Genomic DNA, 21134 nt, shown 5'->3' with positions numbered 1-21134 from the left:
TGACCTTCTGGCTTCCTCCCTCATTCTTTTTTTAAGGATCTTTATGTTTATATGGGTCCCACCCACATAATCCAGAATTATCTCTTCATCTCAAAGTCCTCAATTTAATCCCATCTGCAAAGTCCCTTTACCATGTAAAGTCACATCTGCACAGGTTCTGGAGATTAGGAAGTGAACATTTTGGAGATGAGATTATTCTGCCTACCACACCTCCTTTTACAAAAGAGTCATAGAAAGTTTAAGTAACCTGCTGAAATACATGCAACCCAGTGAGTGGGGGACTCAGGATTTTATTTCAGGCCTGTCTTGACTCTGGGTTCCTCCCTTGGCTCTTAGTGCAAGTATGAGGGTTTGCTAAGGACTGCAGGGCCCACAGTGTTTGTTCATATTTTCCTTTTCACATTTATCTCCTTGTATTGAAATTATGTAGTGCCACCATTAAAAACAAACAAACAAAAAACATACTGTTGGTATTCCGTGGCAGTCCAGTGGTGAGAGGACTCCATTGTAGGGGGCATGCCACGAGTCTGATCCCTGGTTGGGGAACTAACATCCTGCAAGCTACCCAGCGCGGCCAAAAAAACCCCAAAAAACAAACAACCAAAAAAAAAAAAAAAACCACCCCCCCAAAAACCCTAATAGTGTCAATATTAAAAAAAAAAAAATTGTGGTAATATCTCTGTAAGTGATTTGAAAATTAGAACTGGGTCTCATTGATCATAATTTTGATTTTTTTTTTTTTTTTTTTTTTGGCTGAGTTGGGTCTTTGTTGCTGCGCGCGGGGGCTACTCTTTGTTTTGGTGCGTGGGCTTCTCACTGTGGTGCTTCTCTGGCTGCGGAGCACGGGCTCTAGGGGCACAGGGTCAGTAGTTGTGGCATGTGGGCTTAGTTGCTCTGTGGGATCTTCCTGGACCAGGGCTCAAACCTGTGTCCCCTTTTTTGGCAGGCAGATTCTTAACCACTGTGCCACCAGGGAAGTCCCATAATTTTGATTTTTTGTTCAAGAACCGTTATGGTGAAAATCAGATATCAACCATCATGTCACCAATGTGTTTTCATATCCCTCCCTGTCTTTCTCTATATGTAGGCAGAATTTTTCTGTGGTTTTAATCACAGCATGGATACAGTATTGTATTCTGTTTCCCTAGCTTTTTTTTTTTGGCCGAGCCGCGGGGGCTTGTGAGATCATATTGCCCTGACTGGGGATCGAACTCGGGCCACCGCAGTGAGAGCACGGAGTCCTAACCACTGGACCGCCAGGGAATTCCCTTCCCTAGCTTTTTGTTAAATTTTTTTTTCAAGCATATAGAAAAGTTGATGGTACCACTTAGATCCAAAAATTGTTAACATTTTGCATTATTTACTTTCTCTCCATCTATGTGTATTTGTGTGTGCTTATATAATTTTATTTTTTGTTGCACCATTAAAAAATAACTCAGGTATTATGACATTCACCCCTAAATTCTTCAGATGCATATCCTAACAAAAGAACATTCTCTCACATGAGCGTAATATCATTATTATACTATGAAAGTTACCAATAATTCACTAAAATCATCTACATCCAAGCCATATTCAACTTTCTCCAACTGTCAAAAAATATTTACCAGGTTAAAAAACACCAGTATCCAATCAAGATTCACACATTGTATTCGGTTAAGTTTTTTTTTTAGCTCTTTTATTTTTAGAACTTTGTGTTGAAGTATAGTTGATTTAAAATGTGTTAATTTCTGCTGTACAGAGAAGTGATTCAGTTATACGTATATATGTTCTTTTTCATATTCTTTCCCATTGTGGTTTATCGCAGGCTATTGAGTATAGTTCCCTGTGCTATACAGCAGGACCTTGTTTTTTATCTATTTTATATATAGTAGTTTGTATCAGTTTAGCTCTTTTATTTTAGACAATCCCTTTCCCTTCTTATATTTTTCAGGGCATCCCATTTTTTTTTTTTTTTTTTTTTAAATGCTTGAGAATAATTCTTTTTCTTTTTTTTTTTTTTAATTTATTTATTTATGGCTGTGTTGGGTCTTCATTTCTGTGCGAGGGCTTTCTCTAGTTGTGGCAAGTGGGGGCCACTCTTCATCACGGTGCGCGGGCCTCTCATTATCGCGGCCTCTCCCGTTGCGGAGCACAGGCTCCAGACGCGCAAGCTCAGTAATTGTGGCTCACGGGCCCAGTTGCTCCGCGGCATGTGGGATCTTCCCAGACCAGGGCTCGAACCCGTGTCCCCTGCATTGGCAGGCAGACTCTCAACCACTGCGCCACCAGGGAAGCCCCAGGGCATCCCATTTTTGAAAAGACCGGGCCCTCTGCCTTATGGAATGTGGCAATGGATCTTACTGTTGATCCCCTCTGCTCAGCACGGGGTCTGGTAATAGTAGCCTCTCTGTCTGTTCGCTGAGCACTTGAAAACAGTGATCATGGTTATGAATAATAACCACAGAAGCTTATGTTTATTGAGGGCTGGTGCGTACACACTCACCTAATTTGATCCTCACAGAAATCTTGGGAGTTAAGAAATTTTATTAGCTTCATTAACAGGCGAGGAAACCAAAGACTTAGGAAACGGAATTAACTTGCCCGAATCACTCAGCTAGAAGGGCCAAAGTAGGTGATAAACTGCATGGTCAAGTAGGGGGTTCACTGTTTCTTGAACCAATGACCCGAAAGCTGGCCTGTCTGTATGCGTGCATGTATGTGTGTGATAGGCAACGCTGAGTGCTTACTAGTTGCCAGGCCCCAATCCTAAACGCTTTACCGGTGCGTTTTCATTTTTATTTTTTCAAGATATTCTCCAATGCCTAGCTAAAGGCGTGGCACAGAGTAGACGCTCAGATAGTGTTTGTGCAATGAATGAAAAGTGAATAAATTAATGAATGGACGGATGTGACCTCCATAAACTGGGACTACTCTGAGATCTTCAGCGCGCACTTCGGAGACCCCGGCCCAGGACGACCCCGGCCCAGGACGACCCTGGGGTTCGGGGGCGCGGGCGGACTTCAGGCCGCGGCTCCCGGGCTCCGGACATCCAGCGTCCCGCCCAGCACCCAGGTGGCCTCCCGGCTGGTGAGAAACCCGGGCCGACCGGGCGCTTTGGCGTTATCACCTCCGTCCACTGCCCTTTCCCCTCCGGCGCCGCATTCGGACCCGGGAGCTCCTGGTCCGCGGCGGGCAGGCCCGCATCCGCTGAGAGCCGCGGGCTCGCAGTCCGCCCCGGGCCGACTCCCGCCGCGCACGCCCACCTGTCGGCCGCGCATGCGCAGCGGCGCGCCCGGCCTCCCCGCGCCCCGCGGCATGCGGCCAGTGCGCAGGCGCGGCGGCCGATGCGAGTGTGTATGTGCGGGCGAGAAGATGGCGGCGGCGGGGGAAGCAGCGTGAGGAGTCGGAGGAGCGCCGAGGCTCATTGAAACGGGCCGCCATGGCCCTCCGCAACCCGCAGGTAGCAGCCGGCTGGCGCCCCCGGCGGGAAGGGGCCCCGGGCCGCGGGCGGGCTGGCGCCGGGGCGGACTGGCGGGCGGGCGCACCGCGGCCCCGAGCGAGCGTGTGGGAGTGGGGGAGGGCGCCGGGACACGCTGCCCGGGACTAGGCCCAGAGCCTCCCGCCGCCTCCGCGCCTCGGCCGCCTGCAGCCCGGCCCGCCCCGTGCCAGAGCCCACCGGTCCCCGCTTCAGAGGGGCGGCGGAGAGGGGGCGCCCGGGCCGGCCTGGAGAGGGCGTGGGGGGCGCGAAGGGGTTAATCTCGGGGCTGGACCGCGGGGCGAGCCGGCGGTGCAGATGGGGCCCTGGCTGCCCCGGGAGGCAGCCGGGAATCTTCGGGAGGCCCTGGGGCGGCAAAGCCTTCCACGCCCTGTGGTCGCCTCTCTGCCCGGAACGAGCCACCAAGATTCGGGGGTGCCCGTTTTCCTCATGGCCCCAAAGGCTGCTTTCGCAGTTTTATTGACCCGGGGCGGGGGGGCGGCTTGCCGGTGTTCTGACTTTTAGACTCAAGTCACTAAGAAGCAGCCTAAGGTTACTGGTGCAAAGAAAACTCGAAATAACTCGCCAGGACCATACTTGTACCTGCCTTTGAGTGACATCTTTTGCACGAATCCGCCTCAGCCTGGTTGACACTACTAACGCACCTTGTCAGAGCGGTATCTTAGGGGTCGTTTGTGCTAATCCCGTAGTGGAAAGAAAGAGTAAAACGTACGCTTTTAGGGACATAATGAGTGTAGAGTTGAACTCTTATTCCCTCTCCCCACTCCCCCAAATACAATTGGTCTGGATAAAAATCGGCATGTGGTGTTATTTGTCAGTCTTGCTGTGGACCGCTGATGTGTTGACTTCTAAGCCCTAGAAGTTATTGAACGTTTTTATATCATCTCAGTGTGCTGTTGTATTAAATAAGGGAAAATGAAGCAAAGTAGCTGTTGGAAAACTGGTGGCCGGTAAATCGTAACCCTTTCAAAGCAATTGGTTTTTCTTGCCCTTTTGGAAATGGAGTCGGTTTTAGTAACTATTGGAATTAACGCGTGTCGTGGAATTTGAGACTCGATAACTTAAAAAAAAAAGAGATCTTATAGGAAGCAGCAATTTTGTTAAATTTTTGGCACTTTAGTTTGCTCTATAACTTTCCCCTTTAAACTTTTGTTCACTTGTACATCTGCGTTTTAAAGTAACTCAGTATAGTTCTTTGCACAAAAAAAAGGGCTTAGTAGTGGTTGAATAAGTTTTACAAGTGTGCAATTTAAAGATTTCTTTCCTTAAGAGATTTGGTGTTTGCCTTTTTCTCAACTTAAACTTTTTTTTTTTTTTTTTTTAAGATATGGGATTCTTTTTTTTTTTTTTTAATTTTATTTATTTATTTATTTATTTTATTTTTATTTTTGGCTGTGCTGGGTCTTCGGTTCGTGCGAGGGCTTTCTCTAGTTGCGGCAAGTGGGGGCCACTCTTCATCGCGGTGCGGGGACCGCTCTTCATCGCGGTGCGCGGGCCTTTCACTATCGCGGCCCCTCCCGTTGCGGGGCACAGGCTCCAGACGCGCAGGCTCAGCAGCTGTGGCTCACGGGCCCAGCTGCTCCGTGGCATGTGGGATCTTCCCAGACCAGGGCTCGAACCCGTGTCTCCTGCATTAGCAGGCAGATTCTCAACCACTGCGCCACCAGGGAAGCCCAAACTTTTTTTTTTTTAATTAAGCTTTGCTCTTATTTTTAAAAAAATTTTTAAATTTTATTATTATTTTTGGCTGCGTTGGGTCTTTGTTGCTGCGCACGGGCTTTCTCTAGTTGTGGTGCGCTACCCTTCGTTGTGGTGCGCAGGCTTCTTACGGCGGTGGCTTCTCTTGTTGCGGAGCACGGGCTCTAGGTGCGCCAGCTTCAGTAGTTGTGGCACATGGGCTCAGCAGTTGTGGCGCACGGGCTTAGTTGCTCCGCGGCATGTGGGATCTTCCTGGACCAGGGCTCGAACCCGTGTCCTCTGCATTGGCAGGCGGATTCTTAACCACTGCGTCCCCACTTCCATTATCAGAAGCACCAATCACAATGCAAACTGAAATGTTAATGAGTGGTGATAATAGGTAAAAGTGATTGTAATTTCATTTACTTTCCTAAATGTCCTAGTATTTATGTTTTATGTAGCAATATTGCCTATACACATCTTTAGAAAATTGGAGTGGCAACAGTTCGCTGAACATAAATGTTAGCAGCACTTTGGGTTTATTCTTTTAAAGTTTGATTAGGGCTTCCCTGGTGGCGCAGTGGTTAAGAATCCGCCTGCCAATGCAGGGGACACGGGTTCGAGCCCTGGTCTGGGAAGATCCCACATGCCGCGAAGCAACTAAGCCCGTGCGCCACAGCTACTGAGCCCACGTGCCACAACTACTGAGCCCACGTGCCACAACTACTGAAGCCCGCGTGCCTAGAGCCCATGCTCCGCAACAAGAGAAGCCACTGCAGTGAGAAGCCAGCGCGCCCCCGCACTGCAACTAGAGAAAACCCGTGCACAGCAACAAAGACCCAATGCAGCCAAAAATAAAATAAATAAATTTGTAAAAAAAATTAAAGTATGATTAAAATGCTTTTAAGTTGTAGCATGTAGAAGGTAGGAAAGGAAATAGTATGAGTTCTCATATTTTTCTTTCTTTTTTTTCATAATTTTCTTTTTAGAAGAATAGTAATGAAAACAAGTAATGAAATCATAGGTGATAGGATTTAATGATTGGATCCTGCTTGAGTCAGGCTAAGCATTTTAATAATTTTGTTTTATTCAGTTACCTGCTGTCCTGAAGGTCCTGCCATAGTCATGGCCATTCATTAATTCAACAAATATTGGTTGGGCTCTCGCCCTCTGCTAAGCACTGTTATTTGTTATTATGCGTGTTACTTGTTTATTATTGGGGATATCAATCACAAATTAACAGTAAGGGTCCTATTTTATCTTTTTTCTTTTATTTTTTATAAGGGTCCGTTTTTTTTATATAAATGGTTTCCAAATTTATAATTTTAGACAAGTTCTTACTTTAATCACAGTTTTCCTCATCAAGTAATTATTTATTTATTTATTTATTTATTTATTTATTTATTTATTTATTTATGGCTGTGTTGGGTCTTCGTTTCTGTGCTAGGGCTTTCTCTAGTTGTGGCAAGTGGGGGCCACTCTTCATCGTGGTGCGCGGGCCTCTCACTATCGTGGCCTCTCTTGTTGTGGAGCACAGGCTCCAGACGCGCATGCTCAGTAGTTGTGGCTCACGGGCCTAGCTGCTTCGCGGTATGTGGGATCTTCCCAGACCAGGGCTCGAACCCGTGTCCCCTGCATTGGCAGGCAGATTCTCAACCACTGCGCCACCAGGGAAGCCCCAAGGGCCCTATTTTAAAATTGGATATTTAAGGTTACAATTTAAAACATGTATATAGTTCATAGCCTATTTCCATGCCATTGATTGAACACTTTTCCCTGGATTGACATGAAACAGTGCAAAACTTAGAAACATTTCTAATGCCAGTAGTTTTCAACGCATTTTAACAAATACAACGAACTTTGACAGTTGAAGTGAAAGTACATCTCTGACATTTGTTGGCATGAGGGAACTGATTAAAATGTTTTGGGGTAATTAATTTGAACTGACCAGTTCTGTCGTAAACCAGAAGAGAGTTTTGTGATCACTGCAGTCATTTATAGTGAAATCTCTACGATAATGCCTCATACACCCTATTTGGACGTGGGGTGGCTGCCCCCGTCCTGGTCCTGGGCAGCAGGCTCGCCCTCATCTTTCCACTGCCTCACATCCCGCAGTGTGGCGCCCACGTTTTACACTGTGGAATTTCTTGGATCCGGTTTACAGCATATGGTAGAGTGTTGCTGTATCGCTGAATATCTTTGTAAATGACAGCTGTATTAGTAGTTCTCCAAAGAGATACATTTTTATTGGAGTTTCATAGTGAGCAACTGAAGTAAATAAAATCATTTGAAATACGGGATATTTGGAGATACCAGTTTTCCTTTGCATAGTGACAGCAAAATCTTGAAACATGTCCTAAGACTAGATAAGCCATTTAAGCTTGTGCGTTGATGGTCGCCTCAGTGGTTTCTACACAGGAGCAGTGGAGATGAGCCTCATCCAGGGCCTCACCCTCACCCTCTGGAGCCTGTCTTGTGGGGACTAGTGTCCTGAAATGAGCAAATAGTAAGTGGACCGCCTCATTCCAAATTCCTTTCTAGAGCAACAGTTAGGACATATATTCGAGAGCTTTTTTATGTGGAACTGAAGTGATTTGAATAGTGGTTCGCATAGGAAAACTTAAAGGAGAAAGGAATTCCAAAGCTTAATGATTATTTAATGCCAGGCCTAGTGGCACATTTACTTTGTGCTGTGTTCAGAATATAATATTGAAGTAATTGAGAAAAGTTGTATTATCTCTACTTGAAGTATAGTTCATCAAGGTTATTTTTTGTTTGTTCTTGTGTTTTTACAAATTTCAGACAGGCAAGTACTTGCTGTTAATGGATCTGGTTTTTCAAGTGGCACATTAAGGGTGGTGGCTGAGGACACTTCTTACTGATAGTATGCTAAATATGAAAACAGTGGGAAGCACTTGCTTTTGAATTTGTAATTACGCTGTTACAGTTGTCTTTACTGCCACACATGCAAGAATCACTGTGGCACAAGACAGATAAATCTGTTTGCAATGGAATTTACTGGCCTTGGGCCACTGGATTACTGTCATTTGTCACTTTAGTGCTACTTCAGCAGTGTAGATGTTCATTTCCAAAGACTTACATGTGCTTGGACTGCAGTTTTCCTGTTTATTGAAGTGATCTCCCAATAGGTCTTTCTGTGACCGTTTCTGTCAGTGCAGTCTGTACTAAGAACAATAGGCAAAATAAAGATAGCCCGTGGGGTAGGTTTATAGTACTATTTGTTTCAAGGATCAGAAATTGTAGAATCTATCGTAAACCTAGATGTGGAGTCTTCAGAGTGTAGACTTTTTCATGAGTGGGCTACTTTCTGACTGTTTAAAAGCTCCTCAGACATGACCCCATTTTCAGCAGGAGACCCAAGAAACCAATAGCTCCGTGTTGCTCCCTGTTTTGAAAGGCACGGTGCTCAGGTTGCCCTCTCCTGGGAACAGGGTCCGTGAGGTGAAGAGTGGAAGTGTGGTTTGGGGCAGGGAGTGAGAGAATACAGCGTGTCTTCCTCGACTTTCCCTTTCTGGCTCACTTGAGAATTGAGAGATGACCATGTGCCTGGAGAGTGTTAGCCCAGCTCTGCACCAAGGGTCTGCGCGCGGAAGACGCCTGCTCTCGTCCCTCAGGCCCCTCCCTCCTGGGCTTCGTCTGCAGCTTTACTGGTTGTCATTCTTCAGATCAGTTCTCAGTTTATTTTTCTGGTATCAGCTCAAGGGCCATCTCGTAAGCCTACACTCTCTGATTTAAGTCTCACAAGTAGTACATTAGGAATGAAAGTACCTCCTAATAGAAAGGCTGGTGCCCCACTCTTGTGCCTTTGGTACCTGAGTTTTACATATAGCTGCCTGCCTTTCTCTTTCTCTTTCTTGCCCTCTCTCTCTCTTTCTCTCTTTTTCTGGTGGTACAATTTTGTTTCCCCATTTGTACTTGTTTTATGAAGAAATGCTGGCGTGCCCGAGCTCTTTTGTGGCAAGTAATCTTTAAAATTTCAAAAGATTCACCATGACAGCTGCAAACTTATGTTGTCATTGGAGCTACTGTGAAAAAAAAACTTAAATGTTAATTGAATAATATTAGAGGTATTCCTGCTGTAAGAAACTGAATGTAGGAAAAAACGCGCATTAAAGACTGCGCAGGGCTTCCCTGGTGGCGCAGTGGTTGAGAATCTGCCTGCCAATGCAGGGAAACGGGTTCGAGCCCTGGTCTGGGAAGATCCCACATGCCGTGGAGCAGCTAGGCCACAACTACTGAGCCTGCGCGTCTGGAGCCTGAGCTCCGCAACAAGAGAGGCTGCGATAGTGAGAGGCCCGCGCACGGCGATGAAGAATGGCCACCACTCGCTGCAACTAGAGAAAGCCCTCGCACAGAAACAAAGAACCAACACAGCCAAAAATAAAATAAATAAATAAAAAAAAAATTAAAAAAAAAAAAAAAAGACTGCTCAAAATAGAGGGGTTCGTGTTACAGACCTGATACTGTGAACGAGCTGGCTGGGGTGGGAAGGGAGGGGTCCCATGAATAGCAGGCCCCCCCCCCCCCCCGCCGCTCCTGGGGCTTTAGTCCCATGAGGTGCACTGGTTACACGGAAGTGGTGGGGACAGCTTTTCAGACCATTTTCTCAACTTACTCTCCTCACTGTTCACAGAAATAGAAGTTTATCATTATTGTGAGTACAAGTCAAAAATACCCATTTCTGTGTTTTAAAATATGTTGAATAAAGCTGGATATCTGTATAAATTACATGTTGCAAGCCATGGGCCTTGTGAACTAGAACTAGCCCTGCCCAAGAACATTTAATACATGGCTCTGTGCGGGAAATTTTGATTTGCCTTTTGGTCTAATGAGTTAGTCTGCATGGTTTAATTGTTCTTGCATAAACATGATGGTATCCTTTGCTCTGGACATAAGCAATACATTTTAAATTTTATTATATTCATTTAAATTTAGTCAGGGCCAGTCAACTTGTGAATTTATTTGGTATTCTGATAATTGTCAAGAGGATTTCTAGTGTTCCTCTTGTTTGTGTCTCTCCTATTTCAGACAGTTCATAACTCCAGAGGAGTGAAGCAGTTGCCTCTTTTGAGAGACTTTCATCGTTAAAATATATACCCTTTCTATTTTTCTTTTTTTGAAAACATCAATTTTTTTCTTGTGATAGGACTTGGGGGGGGAAATAGAAGAGAATTTGAAAATGACATTTAATTCTGGAGTTTTCAGAGATTCTTGCCTGATGTTATAAAAAACTTCTCTCGATATTTAAGTAGTAATTCCCCTTAAGTGGCTGCCAAGATGTGTGTATTTATTTGAGACCCGGGAGAGTAGCCCTCTGGGTAGACCTGATAATTGGATAAGGAAGAACATACTTATTATAAAATTAAGCATTGCAGCACTCAGCATGTGGAGAAAGTTGTGCAGTGTATAAGCTGCATGGTTCACGAAGTGCCGTGACTGGTTTGATCCTTACGGCAACTCTGTAATGTATTGTTATTATCACCATTTTACAGATGAATAAAGTGAGACTCAAGAGGTTGTGGGACTTCCCTGGTGGCGCATTGGTTAAGAATCTGCCTGCCAGTACAGGGGACACGGGTTCAAGCCCTGGTCCAGGAAGATCCCACATGCCACTGAGCAACTAAGCCCGTGCACCGCAACTACTGAGCCTGTGCTCTAGAGCCCGCGAGCCACAACTACTGAGCCTGCGTGCCACAACTACTGAAGCCCGTGCACCTAGAGCCTGTGCTCCACAACAAGAGAAGCCACCACAATGAGAAGCCTGTGCACCGCAAGGAAGAGTAGCCCCCGTTCGCCACAACTAGAGAAGGCCCGTGCGCAGCAGCAAAGACCCAATGCAGCCAAAAATAAATGAATCAATAAATAAATTAAAAAAAAAAAGTTTAAAAAAAGAGGTTGTGATGTGAAGTCTCATGGCTCTTAAATGAGCTATCAGGGACTGAAGAGCAGGTCTTTGAACTTCTATCCTTTGCCTATTCTACTTGGCCGAACTGATAAAGGCCTGATGTTTCACAGTGTGACTTCCTCATGGTAGTTCTTCAGTGAAGGTTCATGGAATGGCCAAGTGAATGAAATAAAGGTTTACATGTTTAAAGACATTAATGTGTTAGTAATTACTAAGGGTTGCTAATCTGCTACGAATTATTATAAGATTTTGTGTAGAGTGCATTTTGGTGAAAGTTCTTACTCATTTTATTTTTAATTAATTAATTTATTTATTTTTGGCTGTGTCGGTCTTCGTTTCTGCGCGCAGGCTTTCGCTAGTTGTGGCGAGCGGGGGCTACTCTTCGTTGCGGTGCGTGGGCTTCTCATTGCTGTGGCTTCTCATTGTGGAGCATGGGCTCTAGGCGCAAGGGCTTCAGTCGTTGTGGCATGCGGGCTCAGTAGTTGTGGCTCGCGGGCTCTAGAGCGCAGGCTCAGTAGCTGTGGCACACGGGCTTTGTTGCTCCAAGGCATGTGGGAACTTCCCAGACCAGGGGTCGAACCCGTGTCCCCTGCATTGGCAGGCGGATTCTTAACCACTGCGTCACCAGGGATGTCCCACTGATTTTATTTTTAAATACAAAATAAAGACTTGCAATTTCTGAAACAAATATTTAAAGTAAAAAGTATGTCACTCTCTTCCTCCCTGATCCTTGGTCGTCACCTTGATGTCTGTCTTATGTGCCTTTTTCTGTTTGGGCATTGTTGTTTTTGTTCCCTTTTCTCATAATGCAGTCTCTTCTAACCAGGTAGTCAACTGAGCTGGAGTTTTTGGAGCTAGTTTTGTTTCTAAAATTATTGAAGGCATCTATTCAAGTATAGGAAGTGTTCTTATTTTTACGAGATTTTGCCAGGGGATGGAGCAGGTGTTCTGGAGGTTAAAGTGGTCCCCTGGGACCCAGTATATGGAGAACTGTGGAACTGCTGTAGAAATTTATGACTATTAAAATGCCCAAACCATTTTTTTAAAAAGAAATGATATTTTGAAGACGTTCAACCCCTTTATTATAGCAACCATGCTGTTCAGTTTCTGTATTGTAAAAAAAATGATTCAAAATTAAATTCTTGTCTCTTGGTCAACTCTGCACTAAAGAAGATTACTGAGAGGACAAACCTTTTGTTGGAGAGGTTGGTAGGTCATCACCCCTAGTGAATTGTGGGGAATTGGGTAATGAACCTGGGTTTTCCCCGTCTTCTCCAAAATCAGGCTTTGTTCACCTCCTCGTTTGTGTTTTTGTTTATTTATTTATCATTATTTATCATTATTTTTTTTTTGCCACGCCGCAATCTTAGTTCCCTTACCAGGGATCGAATCTATGCCCCCTGCAGTGGAAGTGTGGAGTCTTAACCACTGGACTGCCAGGGAAGTCGCTCCCACTTTGTTTTTATCAAAGTACTGCAATGGCAAAAGAAAGAAAAAAATCCAAAAAAACTCTCCCATTTCTCATGTCAGGTCCTCTCCCCAGAAACCATATTCAACTACTTCTAATAAAATGCAAAATCAAGTCTTTTAGGGGTAGCATTCTGTGTCTTTTGGAATTAATTTGTAGGATACCAGATACCTTTATTCAGAACTACATGTAAAGGACTTTATATCTTTTGTGATTGTTCAAACAGAAAATTTTGGTGGCCAGGCATTAGCAGGATAGAGCTGAAAAGAGAGTTTCTGTGCTTTAGAAGTTCACAGGGTAGTGGGAGAGGGAAACAGGCTAATTGATAAATACTGTTTTAGGGTGTTAATTCCTGTAACAGAGGTGTGAACAATACAGTCAAATTCTTTCATTCATTCATGCATGCATGCATTCATTCATTCATTCAGCAGGTAGTTATTGAGTGGCTGCTGTGTACCAGGCACTGAGGATGGAGTGATGAGCAGAGACGGGCATTGTCCCTCTTACCAGGGAGCTTACTATCTAGTGAGGGAGACAGACGCTAATCAGATAGTCCCAGTAATGCCTGTGTCATTCCAGACTGAGGACTGTGTCGGGAGGGAGGGCACAAGGTCTGTCGTGGCCCTGGGAAGTCAAGGACGGGCTCCCGGAAGTGGCGCCTTGGCTGATACCCAGCCGGAGACGGCTCTGCAGCTGGAGGGTGTGGGGAGCCCCTGAGAACTCAGAACGCTGGGTGCTGAGGTGCGGGCGGCCAGCCTTACCCCGGGGAGAGTGTGGAAGAGGGCGGCACGCGCTCACACTCTGCCTGCCCTGCAGAACCGTGCCAGTGGGCTCACGGTGGCCTCCCACGAGCCACCGTGGGGAGGGTGCCGTGGAGGTGGGGACGAGTGGCAGCATCACGCGGATTGGAAAAGGGGGAGCATCAGGGGAGGCTGGGAAGACGACTCTCCTAGAAAGGCGACATTTGGGCAGAGAAGCACAGGGACAGGGTGTGGGGGGAAAGAATGCGGAGGAGCAAAGTCTCAAAGCCTGCGGTACGCCGGAGCACGTGGGCTCGCGGGCTCGTGGGCTCGATGGGTGACTGGTGTGTAGGGTGAGGGGCCGGGACCGAAGTCAGGAGGGGCGAGGGACCTTGAGAGTCCAGCCTAGATGGGCGTCTGCCCTGTCAGCAGGTGGGTATCTGTGGGAAGTCATGGGTTCGAGGAAGTGGGTCGTCGCGCTGAAGGAGATGGCTGTGCAGGGGCCCGCCTGGAGTCCTGCATGGGGTGGCGAGGGCGTGTCCCTCTTCTGGCTCTCCTCCAGATCTCAAGAGTGTTCGCTCTGCTCGCCTCGGCACCTCAAGCATCTTAAATCTCCAAACTTTGAGGGGGGGAAGAATTAGGACATTCTTTTGGGGTCATCTGAGGCAGATTAATGCAAGGCAAATAGCCCTTGAATGTCCTCAGTGATAGTTGGATAGAGTCGTTAGGGAAGGTCATTTGGGGACATTATTCCCTTTATGTTTTTTTGGGGGCACCTTTAAAACAAGCATTAGGTACTTGATTATGCTCCTAGAAAATAAAGAAAATGTTAGGAAAAACATCACCCCTAATATCTCACGACTCTGAGATGACTTCTGTTAATATTTTGAAATGCTTCCTGTTGGTACTCTTTGTGGTAAATTTTAGACCTTTGGGATCCTTTTATATAATAGTATGTTTTAAGTTGTGAGCCTTGGTCATGGTCTTCTCTCATCAGGTCAGCTGGCATCCTGCTGGCCATCCAGACACACTAAGTAGGGACTCCTAATTAGGCCCCCAAGTCTGTGTTTCCCTCAGCCCCCCAGGGCCTCAGCCACATGCAGGTGCCAGAGCCTCCACATAGTTTTTTTTTTAATTAATTAATTAATTTTTGGGGCTGTGTTGGGTCTTTGTTGGTGCACATGGGCTTTCTTTAGTTGGGGCGAGTGGGGCTACTCTTTGTTGTGGTGCGCGGTCTTCTCATTGCGGTGGCTTCTCATTGCAGAGCACAGGCCCTAGGTGTGCGGGCTTCAGTAGTTGTGGCTTGCGGGCTCAGTAGTTGTGGTACACGGGCTTAGTTGCTCTACGGCATATGGGATCTCTCCGGACCAGGGCTCGAATCCGTGTCCCCTGCACTGGCAGGCGGGTTCTTAACCACTGCGCCACCAGGGAAGTCCCCCTCCACATAGTTTTGTTTACAGCCTTTTCCGTTAACCTGGTGAGCACTTTTCCATGAATAGGATTAACCAAATCATATTTTGGACATTTTAAGACTTTTCCAGTCTAGGTTAGGTATGAACAACAACAAAAGGTACAGGTTTGTGGCTCTCTGAGAGATAATATTAATTTTAGCACTGAGTGGAGTGAATTGGGAACAGAACCAACTGAGGAGCCTGAAAATGTTGCTGTTTGAAGACCTGCCGTGCTGGGTCTTCTGAGTGAGAGTTCAGTTTTGTTTGAAGTTCAATAAATAACTCATTTACTAATTCCTTCTCAACACACATCTATCCAGCTCTTGCTCTATGCTGAGGCCTCTGTTGGAGTTCATAAGCTGCAGAACACAATTACAAATACATATATATATATACATGAACATTATGTTCCCCGTAGTCACGAGAGACTGCTGTGCTCCGTGCGGTGAGATGGGGCCCTTGTGGACGGCGTGCGGGCAGCACAGACTCGGCCACAGCTCGATTTAACTGTGACTGTCTGATGTCCCAGCGAGGTGGAACAAAATTCCTAATTCATCCCGAAGCCCGTTTGTGGTCATGATCTCTTTGGGGACTTGTGCAGAGCATTAAGCCAGTTTGCCGTCGGAAACTCTTGCTGCCTTCTTTTGGCTGCTGGTCATGGATTTGTCAGCTTAGAAGTTCTTGTCTCCAGTTTGTCACAAATCGGTGTTAAAATAATCACTCTTGGTTCCGTCTTGGTTCTTACTGAATTCTTGGCTTTTCCATGCCACACTACACAGTGTGAGTTAAGTGCCAGGAGCACAAACTTCCTTTTTCATCTGGGACTAGAGTTCTATTCAGTGAGAAAGAGCTAAGAGATAGCTTTAAAAACAAAAATCTTCAAAAGCGTTCTCTTCAGTTTTGTCTGAAGGTTTAGCTGGCTGTAAATTGAACTTCACACGCAGTGACACTGTAGCAATATCCTAGCCATGACTAGTCCTGGACACAGAGTTGCTGCAGCTCAGTTTGGAAAGAGTTTGCCTGTCACCCCCTGACACATGTTGAAAAATGAGTTTCTTTTCTTTTTAAGGTGGACAGAAAGTAAAATACGCTGCCATTTTGTTTCTTTGCCATTGATTTCTTTTTGGTTGAAAACAGATCTGAGTTAGCTTCCTCCCTTCCCTGTGAAGAAAGGAAGGACGCCCACGTATGTCGTGCACAGCAAGCCGGGAGGGCCCTGTGGACTTTGATTCTGGGGGTGCCGTGTCTTTCCTCCCTGGTCAGTCAGCCCTTCCTGGAGGCCTGCAGCCTGCTGGCCCCGAATGGGCCAAGTGCTTGAGTGGCGGAAGGACAGCATGACCCTGCCTGGTGGAGGGCACAGTACACAGACCGTCGTCTGGCTAGAGTCTGGCAGGTGCTCCAAGGTAGGAGCACAGGGGCCCGGGAGCGACCTGGGACTCAGGAAGGCTTTCTTGAGCGCTGAGGGGTCTGCTTCCCCTCCAGTGGCCCCACTGTCGGGCACAGCATCCTGTCCTGCATGTGGGAGCAGCTGGCTGGCTGTCAGGTTCAGGCCTGCACGAGGGTTTGTTTTGGTGTTTCCAGTTCTAGAAATGAAGATCAGGATGACGGTGTGCAGAACCACACGGGACAGCTTTGCCCTCCCTAGAAATACCTTGATAGTAATGAGAGCCGATGAAGAAGAGGTGGGCTGCTCCTGAGGTATTCAGATCGGTTGTAATTCTTGCATTAAGAATGCAGGTGACCTCTAAGCTTTCTTTAAGGGTTTCACAACTCTCTTTATCTCTGTTGTGTAGTTTCTTGAATCCAGGTGACTGATCTGTGTATCAGCTAATAAGCTGTTTTGTTTCATTCTTTGGGCTGTTTCTCAACAGGTGTAGCTGAGATCAGAGGACCATTACTGATGTAAATAAAATGCCTTCACCATAGCTTTCCCAGTCCCAGTTAGTGGTCCATAGCACTGATCCTTTGTTGGCCTGCTCTGAACAAATGCTGTTATCCCCAAATTCAAGAGCCACAGAGCTGTCTACCTTCCAAGGTGGAGAGCCCAAATGTGTGTCAGCAGTGAGTGTGGAAAGAGAACTTTTTCATTGGCTTGCCTCAGTTATTTTTTGTGTTCGCCACCTTTGTCACCTTAAATATCTCAGCCAATGTCATCATTCATCCACTGATTATTTATTTACTTTTAATAAATTTATTTATTTTATTATTTTGTTTTATTTACTTATTTTTGGCTGTGTTGGGTCTTCGTTGCTGCCATGGGCTTTCTCTAGTTGCAGCAAGCGGGGGCTACTCTTCGTTGAGGTGCGCGGGCTTCTCATTGCGGTGGCTTCTCTTGTTGTGGAGCATGGGCTCTAGGTGCGTGGGCTTCAGTAGTTGTGGCGCACGGGCTTTGGTAGTTGTGGCGCACAGGCTTACTTGCTCCACGGCATGTGGGATCTTCCCGGACCAGGGCTCAAACCCGTGTCCCCTGCATTGGCAGGCGGATTCTCAACCACTGTGCCACCAGGGAAGCCCCATCCACTGGTTACTTTTTGAGGTCAGCTAAGTGCTACAAAAATGAGTACAAGGGGGCTTCCCTGGTGGTGCAGTGGTTGAGAATCTGCCTGCTAATGCAGGAGACACGGGTTCGAGCCCTGGTCTGGGAGGATCCCACATGCCGCGGAGCGGCTGGGCCCGTGAGCCACGGCTGCTGAGCCTGCGCTTCTGGAGCCTGTGCCCCGCGACGGGAGGGGCCGCGATAGTGAAAGGCCCGCACACCGCGATGAAGAGCGGTCCCCACTTGCCGCAACTGGAGAAAGCCCTCGCACGAACCAAAGACCCAGCACAGCCAAAAATAAATAAATTAAAAAAAAAAAAAAAATGAGTACAAGTAAGTCCTCTCTACCCGAGACCCTCTGCTGCAACATGCCCCCACTCTGTCCACGAGCTTGCTGCCTGGCCCTGGGCGGCTTTCGGTGTGGGTGATGTCTTCTCAGGACGGCCTGCCTCCCTGGCCTCTTTAAAATCCAGCCTCCTGAACCCTCACCATCTTCTTGCCTTGCTTTTTCTTTAGAGCACCTACCACCTTCTGATATCCTGTATCTAATATCCTAACATAGTTATTTTGTTCATTTTCTCTCTTCCTACTAGAATGTAAGATTAATGAGGGCAAGGATTTCTTTTGTTCACTGAACATTACATTCCCCGGGCCTAGAATGTAATAAATGCTCAAAAATATTTATTGATAAATAAATTAATGAAAGATATAACACCGTCGGTATATTCAGGAAGTCCATGGTTGAACGTGGGAAAGAGTCCATCAACTGTTGAAATCCAGAGTGAGTAACTCAGCAGTTTGTTAGGAAAGTAGTTCCCAAAGAGGAGACTTTGGAACTGAGTTCTGTAATGTGAGGAGAAGCCAGCGGCGCCCCTCCTGGTGGGAGAGAAGGCGCTCTGGGCAAGAGACCCTGTGTGGATGGCCCTGAGCTTGCAGTTCTGGGCTGTGGGGCGCAGCCCTGGGGGCTCTTGCGTGCTCTGCTGGAGCCTTTTGTCTTGAAAGGTCTCGGGGGCCTTGCAAGCCTGTTCCTGGGGACCAAAATAATCAGGTTCACGTTTTAGAGAAAGCACTGTGGTGGCTGCATGTGGTTTGGAGGGTGAAGGATGAGTCCGGGGGCAGGAAGACCAGTTAGGCACTCAGTGATCCAGTTGAGAAGTGCTGAAGGCCTCAACTCAGCCTGGGGCAGGCGGTGGAGGAAGCGAAGGCTCTGGGATGACCAGTTGGAACGGGATGCATAGGGAGCAGGGCAGCTTCTTTGTAATGTATTTGTGATAATGCATTTTCTTTTTTAATAACCTAGGACTATGCTGTATGTTGTTGAGTATTTTTTCCCCATTTCTTGTATTGTGAACACTCTTGATTATTAAACATTTTGCTTCAGTGTTATTTTTAAGTACTGTGGAGTATCCACAAGTTATATTTTATGCATAATAAAACAGTGATGTTTGGCATTTTTTGGATCCATTTATTAGATGTTTCTCATTGTGAGTGGATGATCTTATTTCCCAGAGATATTTAAAGCACAGTATTGTAAACTGAAAGATGAACATCTTTAATTCATTGGTTACTTGGAGGCAGAATGGGAGATACATTTTGCTTAGCAATATTAAGGAAATAATTAGTGATAAATTAAAACATGAAGTTTTTTAATGTTTTTATTTTTAAACTACATACTAATTTGATCAAAAGCAAGTTACACTATGAAATATTTGAAAAAGATTGAGAAAGATCTTTTTATATAATATTTGTCAATCAGCTGGCTCATGTTTGCTGAAGGCTGTTTTAGCTACTGCTTGTAGCTGCTCAGGAAGGTAACTAAAGCGTTCTTACCCTGTGTAGGTAGCGGGTGACTCAGCAGGTGACTGAGGCAGAGGGAACCATTGGGGCAGGTTCTCAGATGTGTAATGTGTTGAACTAGGTGGTGCACGTGTCAGGTTCTGCCGGGGGAATTCAGGGAGTGAAGGAAGTGGGCAATGAGTGACCTTGAAAATGAATAGGATTTGGGCAAATGGAGAGAAAGGAGGAGGGCATTCCATGTGGGAGAGCGAGTAGGACTTAGGTTTCAGATTAACTTTTTTTTTTTTTTGCTTTTTGAGTGATCTTACTTGGTATGAATCCCCTGGATCACTCCCTGCATTTCTGTCTCAGTTAGGATGCTTTTGATAACAAGTAAAAGAAAGCTCAGCTCTAACTGGTTTACACCATAAACTAGAGATTTACTGGCTCACGGCACTAGAAATTCTGTAGGTAGGTCAGGCTTCAAGGTTGGTTTGATTCATCAGTTCAGTGACATCTTTGAAGACCTGGTTTCTCTTCACTTGTGTTGTATCACTATTATCCTAAGGCTAGTTTTCCCCCCAATGGCAAAATGGCTACAGTAGTTGCGGGCTTCACATTTGTGCCCAGCACACAGACTGGCGCAAGAGAGTGTGTGTGTGTCCCGGAATTCTTGGCAGTGCCCTGAGCTTTGTGCCCTCTGGGTCACCCTGAACCAAGTGCTCTGGGCTAGAGGGGTGGCATGCCGTGCTGGCTCCCCTCTGGAGTTGGGGGTGGGTGTGTGTCCGCCTTCTGAACTGGGTGACCACTATCCAACAGGGGAGGAAGAGAATGAACATTGGGAGGATGGCCGCAAAGTCTTTTACCTGACGCTTCATCCCTCCCCACTCTTTTTCCAGGTTTATCGTTTCCTCCTTCTGGGCTCCTCAGACTTAAGACTCTGTCCTTTCTCCTTAGCAGGTCATCCTGGACTGTCTGATGCTTTCTTACTATATCTTATAGTCTTCCTTAAGTTTTATTGTTGCTTTATTATCTATGTGTTTGTGCATTGAGGCCAGCCCCAGTTTCCAGTCCTGGCTCTCCCATTTTATGTTCGTGGGCTCTTGGGCAAGATTATTTCTCTGAACCTCAAGTGTTTTCATCTTCACTCGGTCAACAGCTACTTACTAGAGTCTAAGTATTGTGCTTAAGTGGATGGGATCCAGAACTGAAAGACACAGGAGATCGTAGTACATTTACGGAAACATGTAGGTAAGTGAGAATTACCGTGAGGTATGAAAAAGGGTTTGAAAGAAATAGGGGTTGCGATGACTTCCCTGAGGGGGTGACGCCTCTGTTGAGCTTGGTGGGCCGAGGACCAGGCACCAGGGAGCTGCCTGCATGGCGGGCAGAGGAGTAGTGAGTACATTTCGAGTAACTGGGCTCGTACGTGCACACGGAGATGAGGCTAGATTGTTTAGGCCATTACACCAAGAGTTTAGGTCCCATCTCTGTATTCCTTACAATTAGGAGTTGACCATATGTCCTAGTTGACACCTGTTCCAGGGTAATTCATGCAGTCCTTTCACTGTGAAAGGTGCCTCCAGTTTGGATGATAAACGGTCACCCAGCTTAATAGAGGAGTTTGGAGCTGTGTTGTGGTGGTGTACAGGATGCAGGGCTTACCCTATGGTAGGACCCTGGGACTATGTGAGATACAGCCGCTGCTTCTCAAACTTAAACCTGCATTAAGAATCAGCTGGGGATCATGTTAATGGCATATTTGGCTTCAGTTGGTCTGGGGTGGGGCCTGAGAGGTGCATAATTTCCTGGGTTATTCCTTTGGTGCTGGGCTGGGGACCACACTTTGAGTAACAGGGTACTATAGGACATTAGGAGCATCAGAGTGTCTGCAAGTCCTGAAATCATGTGCAAAAATATGTGTATGTGCATTCTTCAGGTAGTGGGCTTAATTTGCTCACATCATATCCTCGGGGGAGTCTACTGCCACCCAAAAAAGGTTAGGGGAATCACTGTTTTTTAGAAATATTGTGACGATTAAATGAGATCTGTATATTAAATGCCTTTAGGGCAGTGTTTAAC

At 46.3% G+C, this 21134-nt stretch overlaps 1 protein-coding gene across 1 annotated transcript in view; it reads left to right on the top strand.

Moving 5' to 3' along the window:
- The first annotated feature begins 3319 nt into the window (after positions 1-3319).
- Positions 3320-21134, top strand: part of USP10 (ubiquitin specific peptidase 10) — a 71373-nt gene continuing 53558 nt past the window's right edge. The window contains exon 1 of the mRNA XM_057533959.1: positions 3320-3442. Coding sequence (XP_057389942.1) covers positions 3422-3442 — 21 coding nt within the window. The 5' untranslated portion in view covers positions 3320-3421. The remainder of the gene's footprint in view (positions 3443-21134) is intronic.

Source organism: Balaenoptera acutorostrata, chromosome 19, assembly GCF_949987535.1.
Source record: "Balaenoptera acutorostrata chromosome 19, mBalAcu1.1, whole genome shotgun sequence".
NCBI lineage: Eukaryota > Metazoa > Chordata > Mammalia > Artiodactyla > Balaenopteridae > Balaenoptera > Balaenoptera acutorostrata.
The sequence above is the reverse complement of the archived record's forward strand: the minus strand, read 5'-3'. Positions and strand labels throughout refer to the sequence as shown.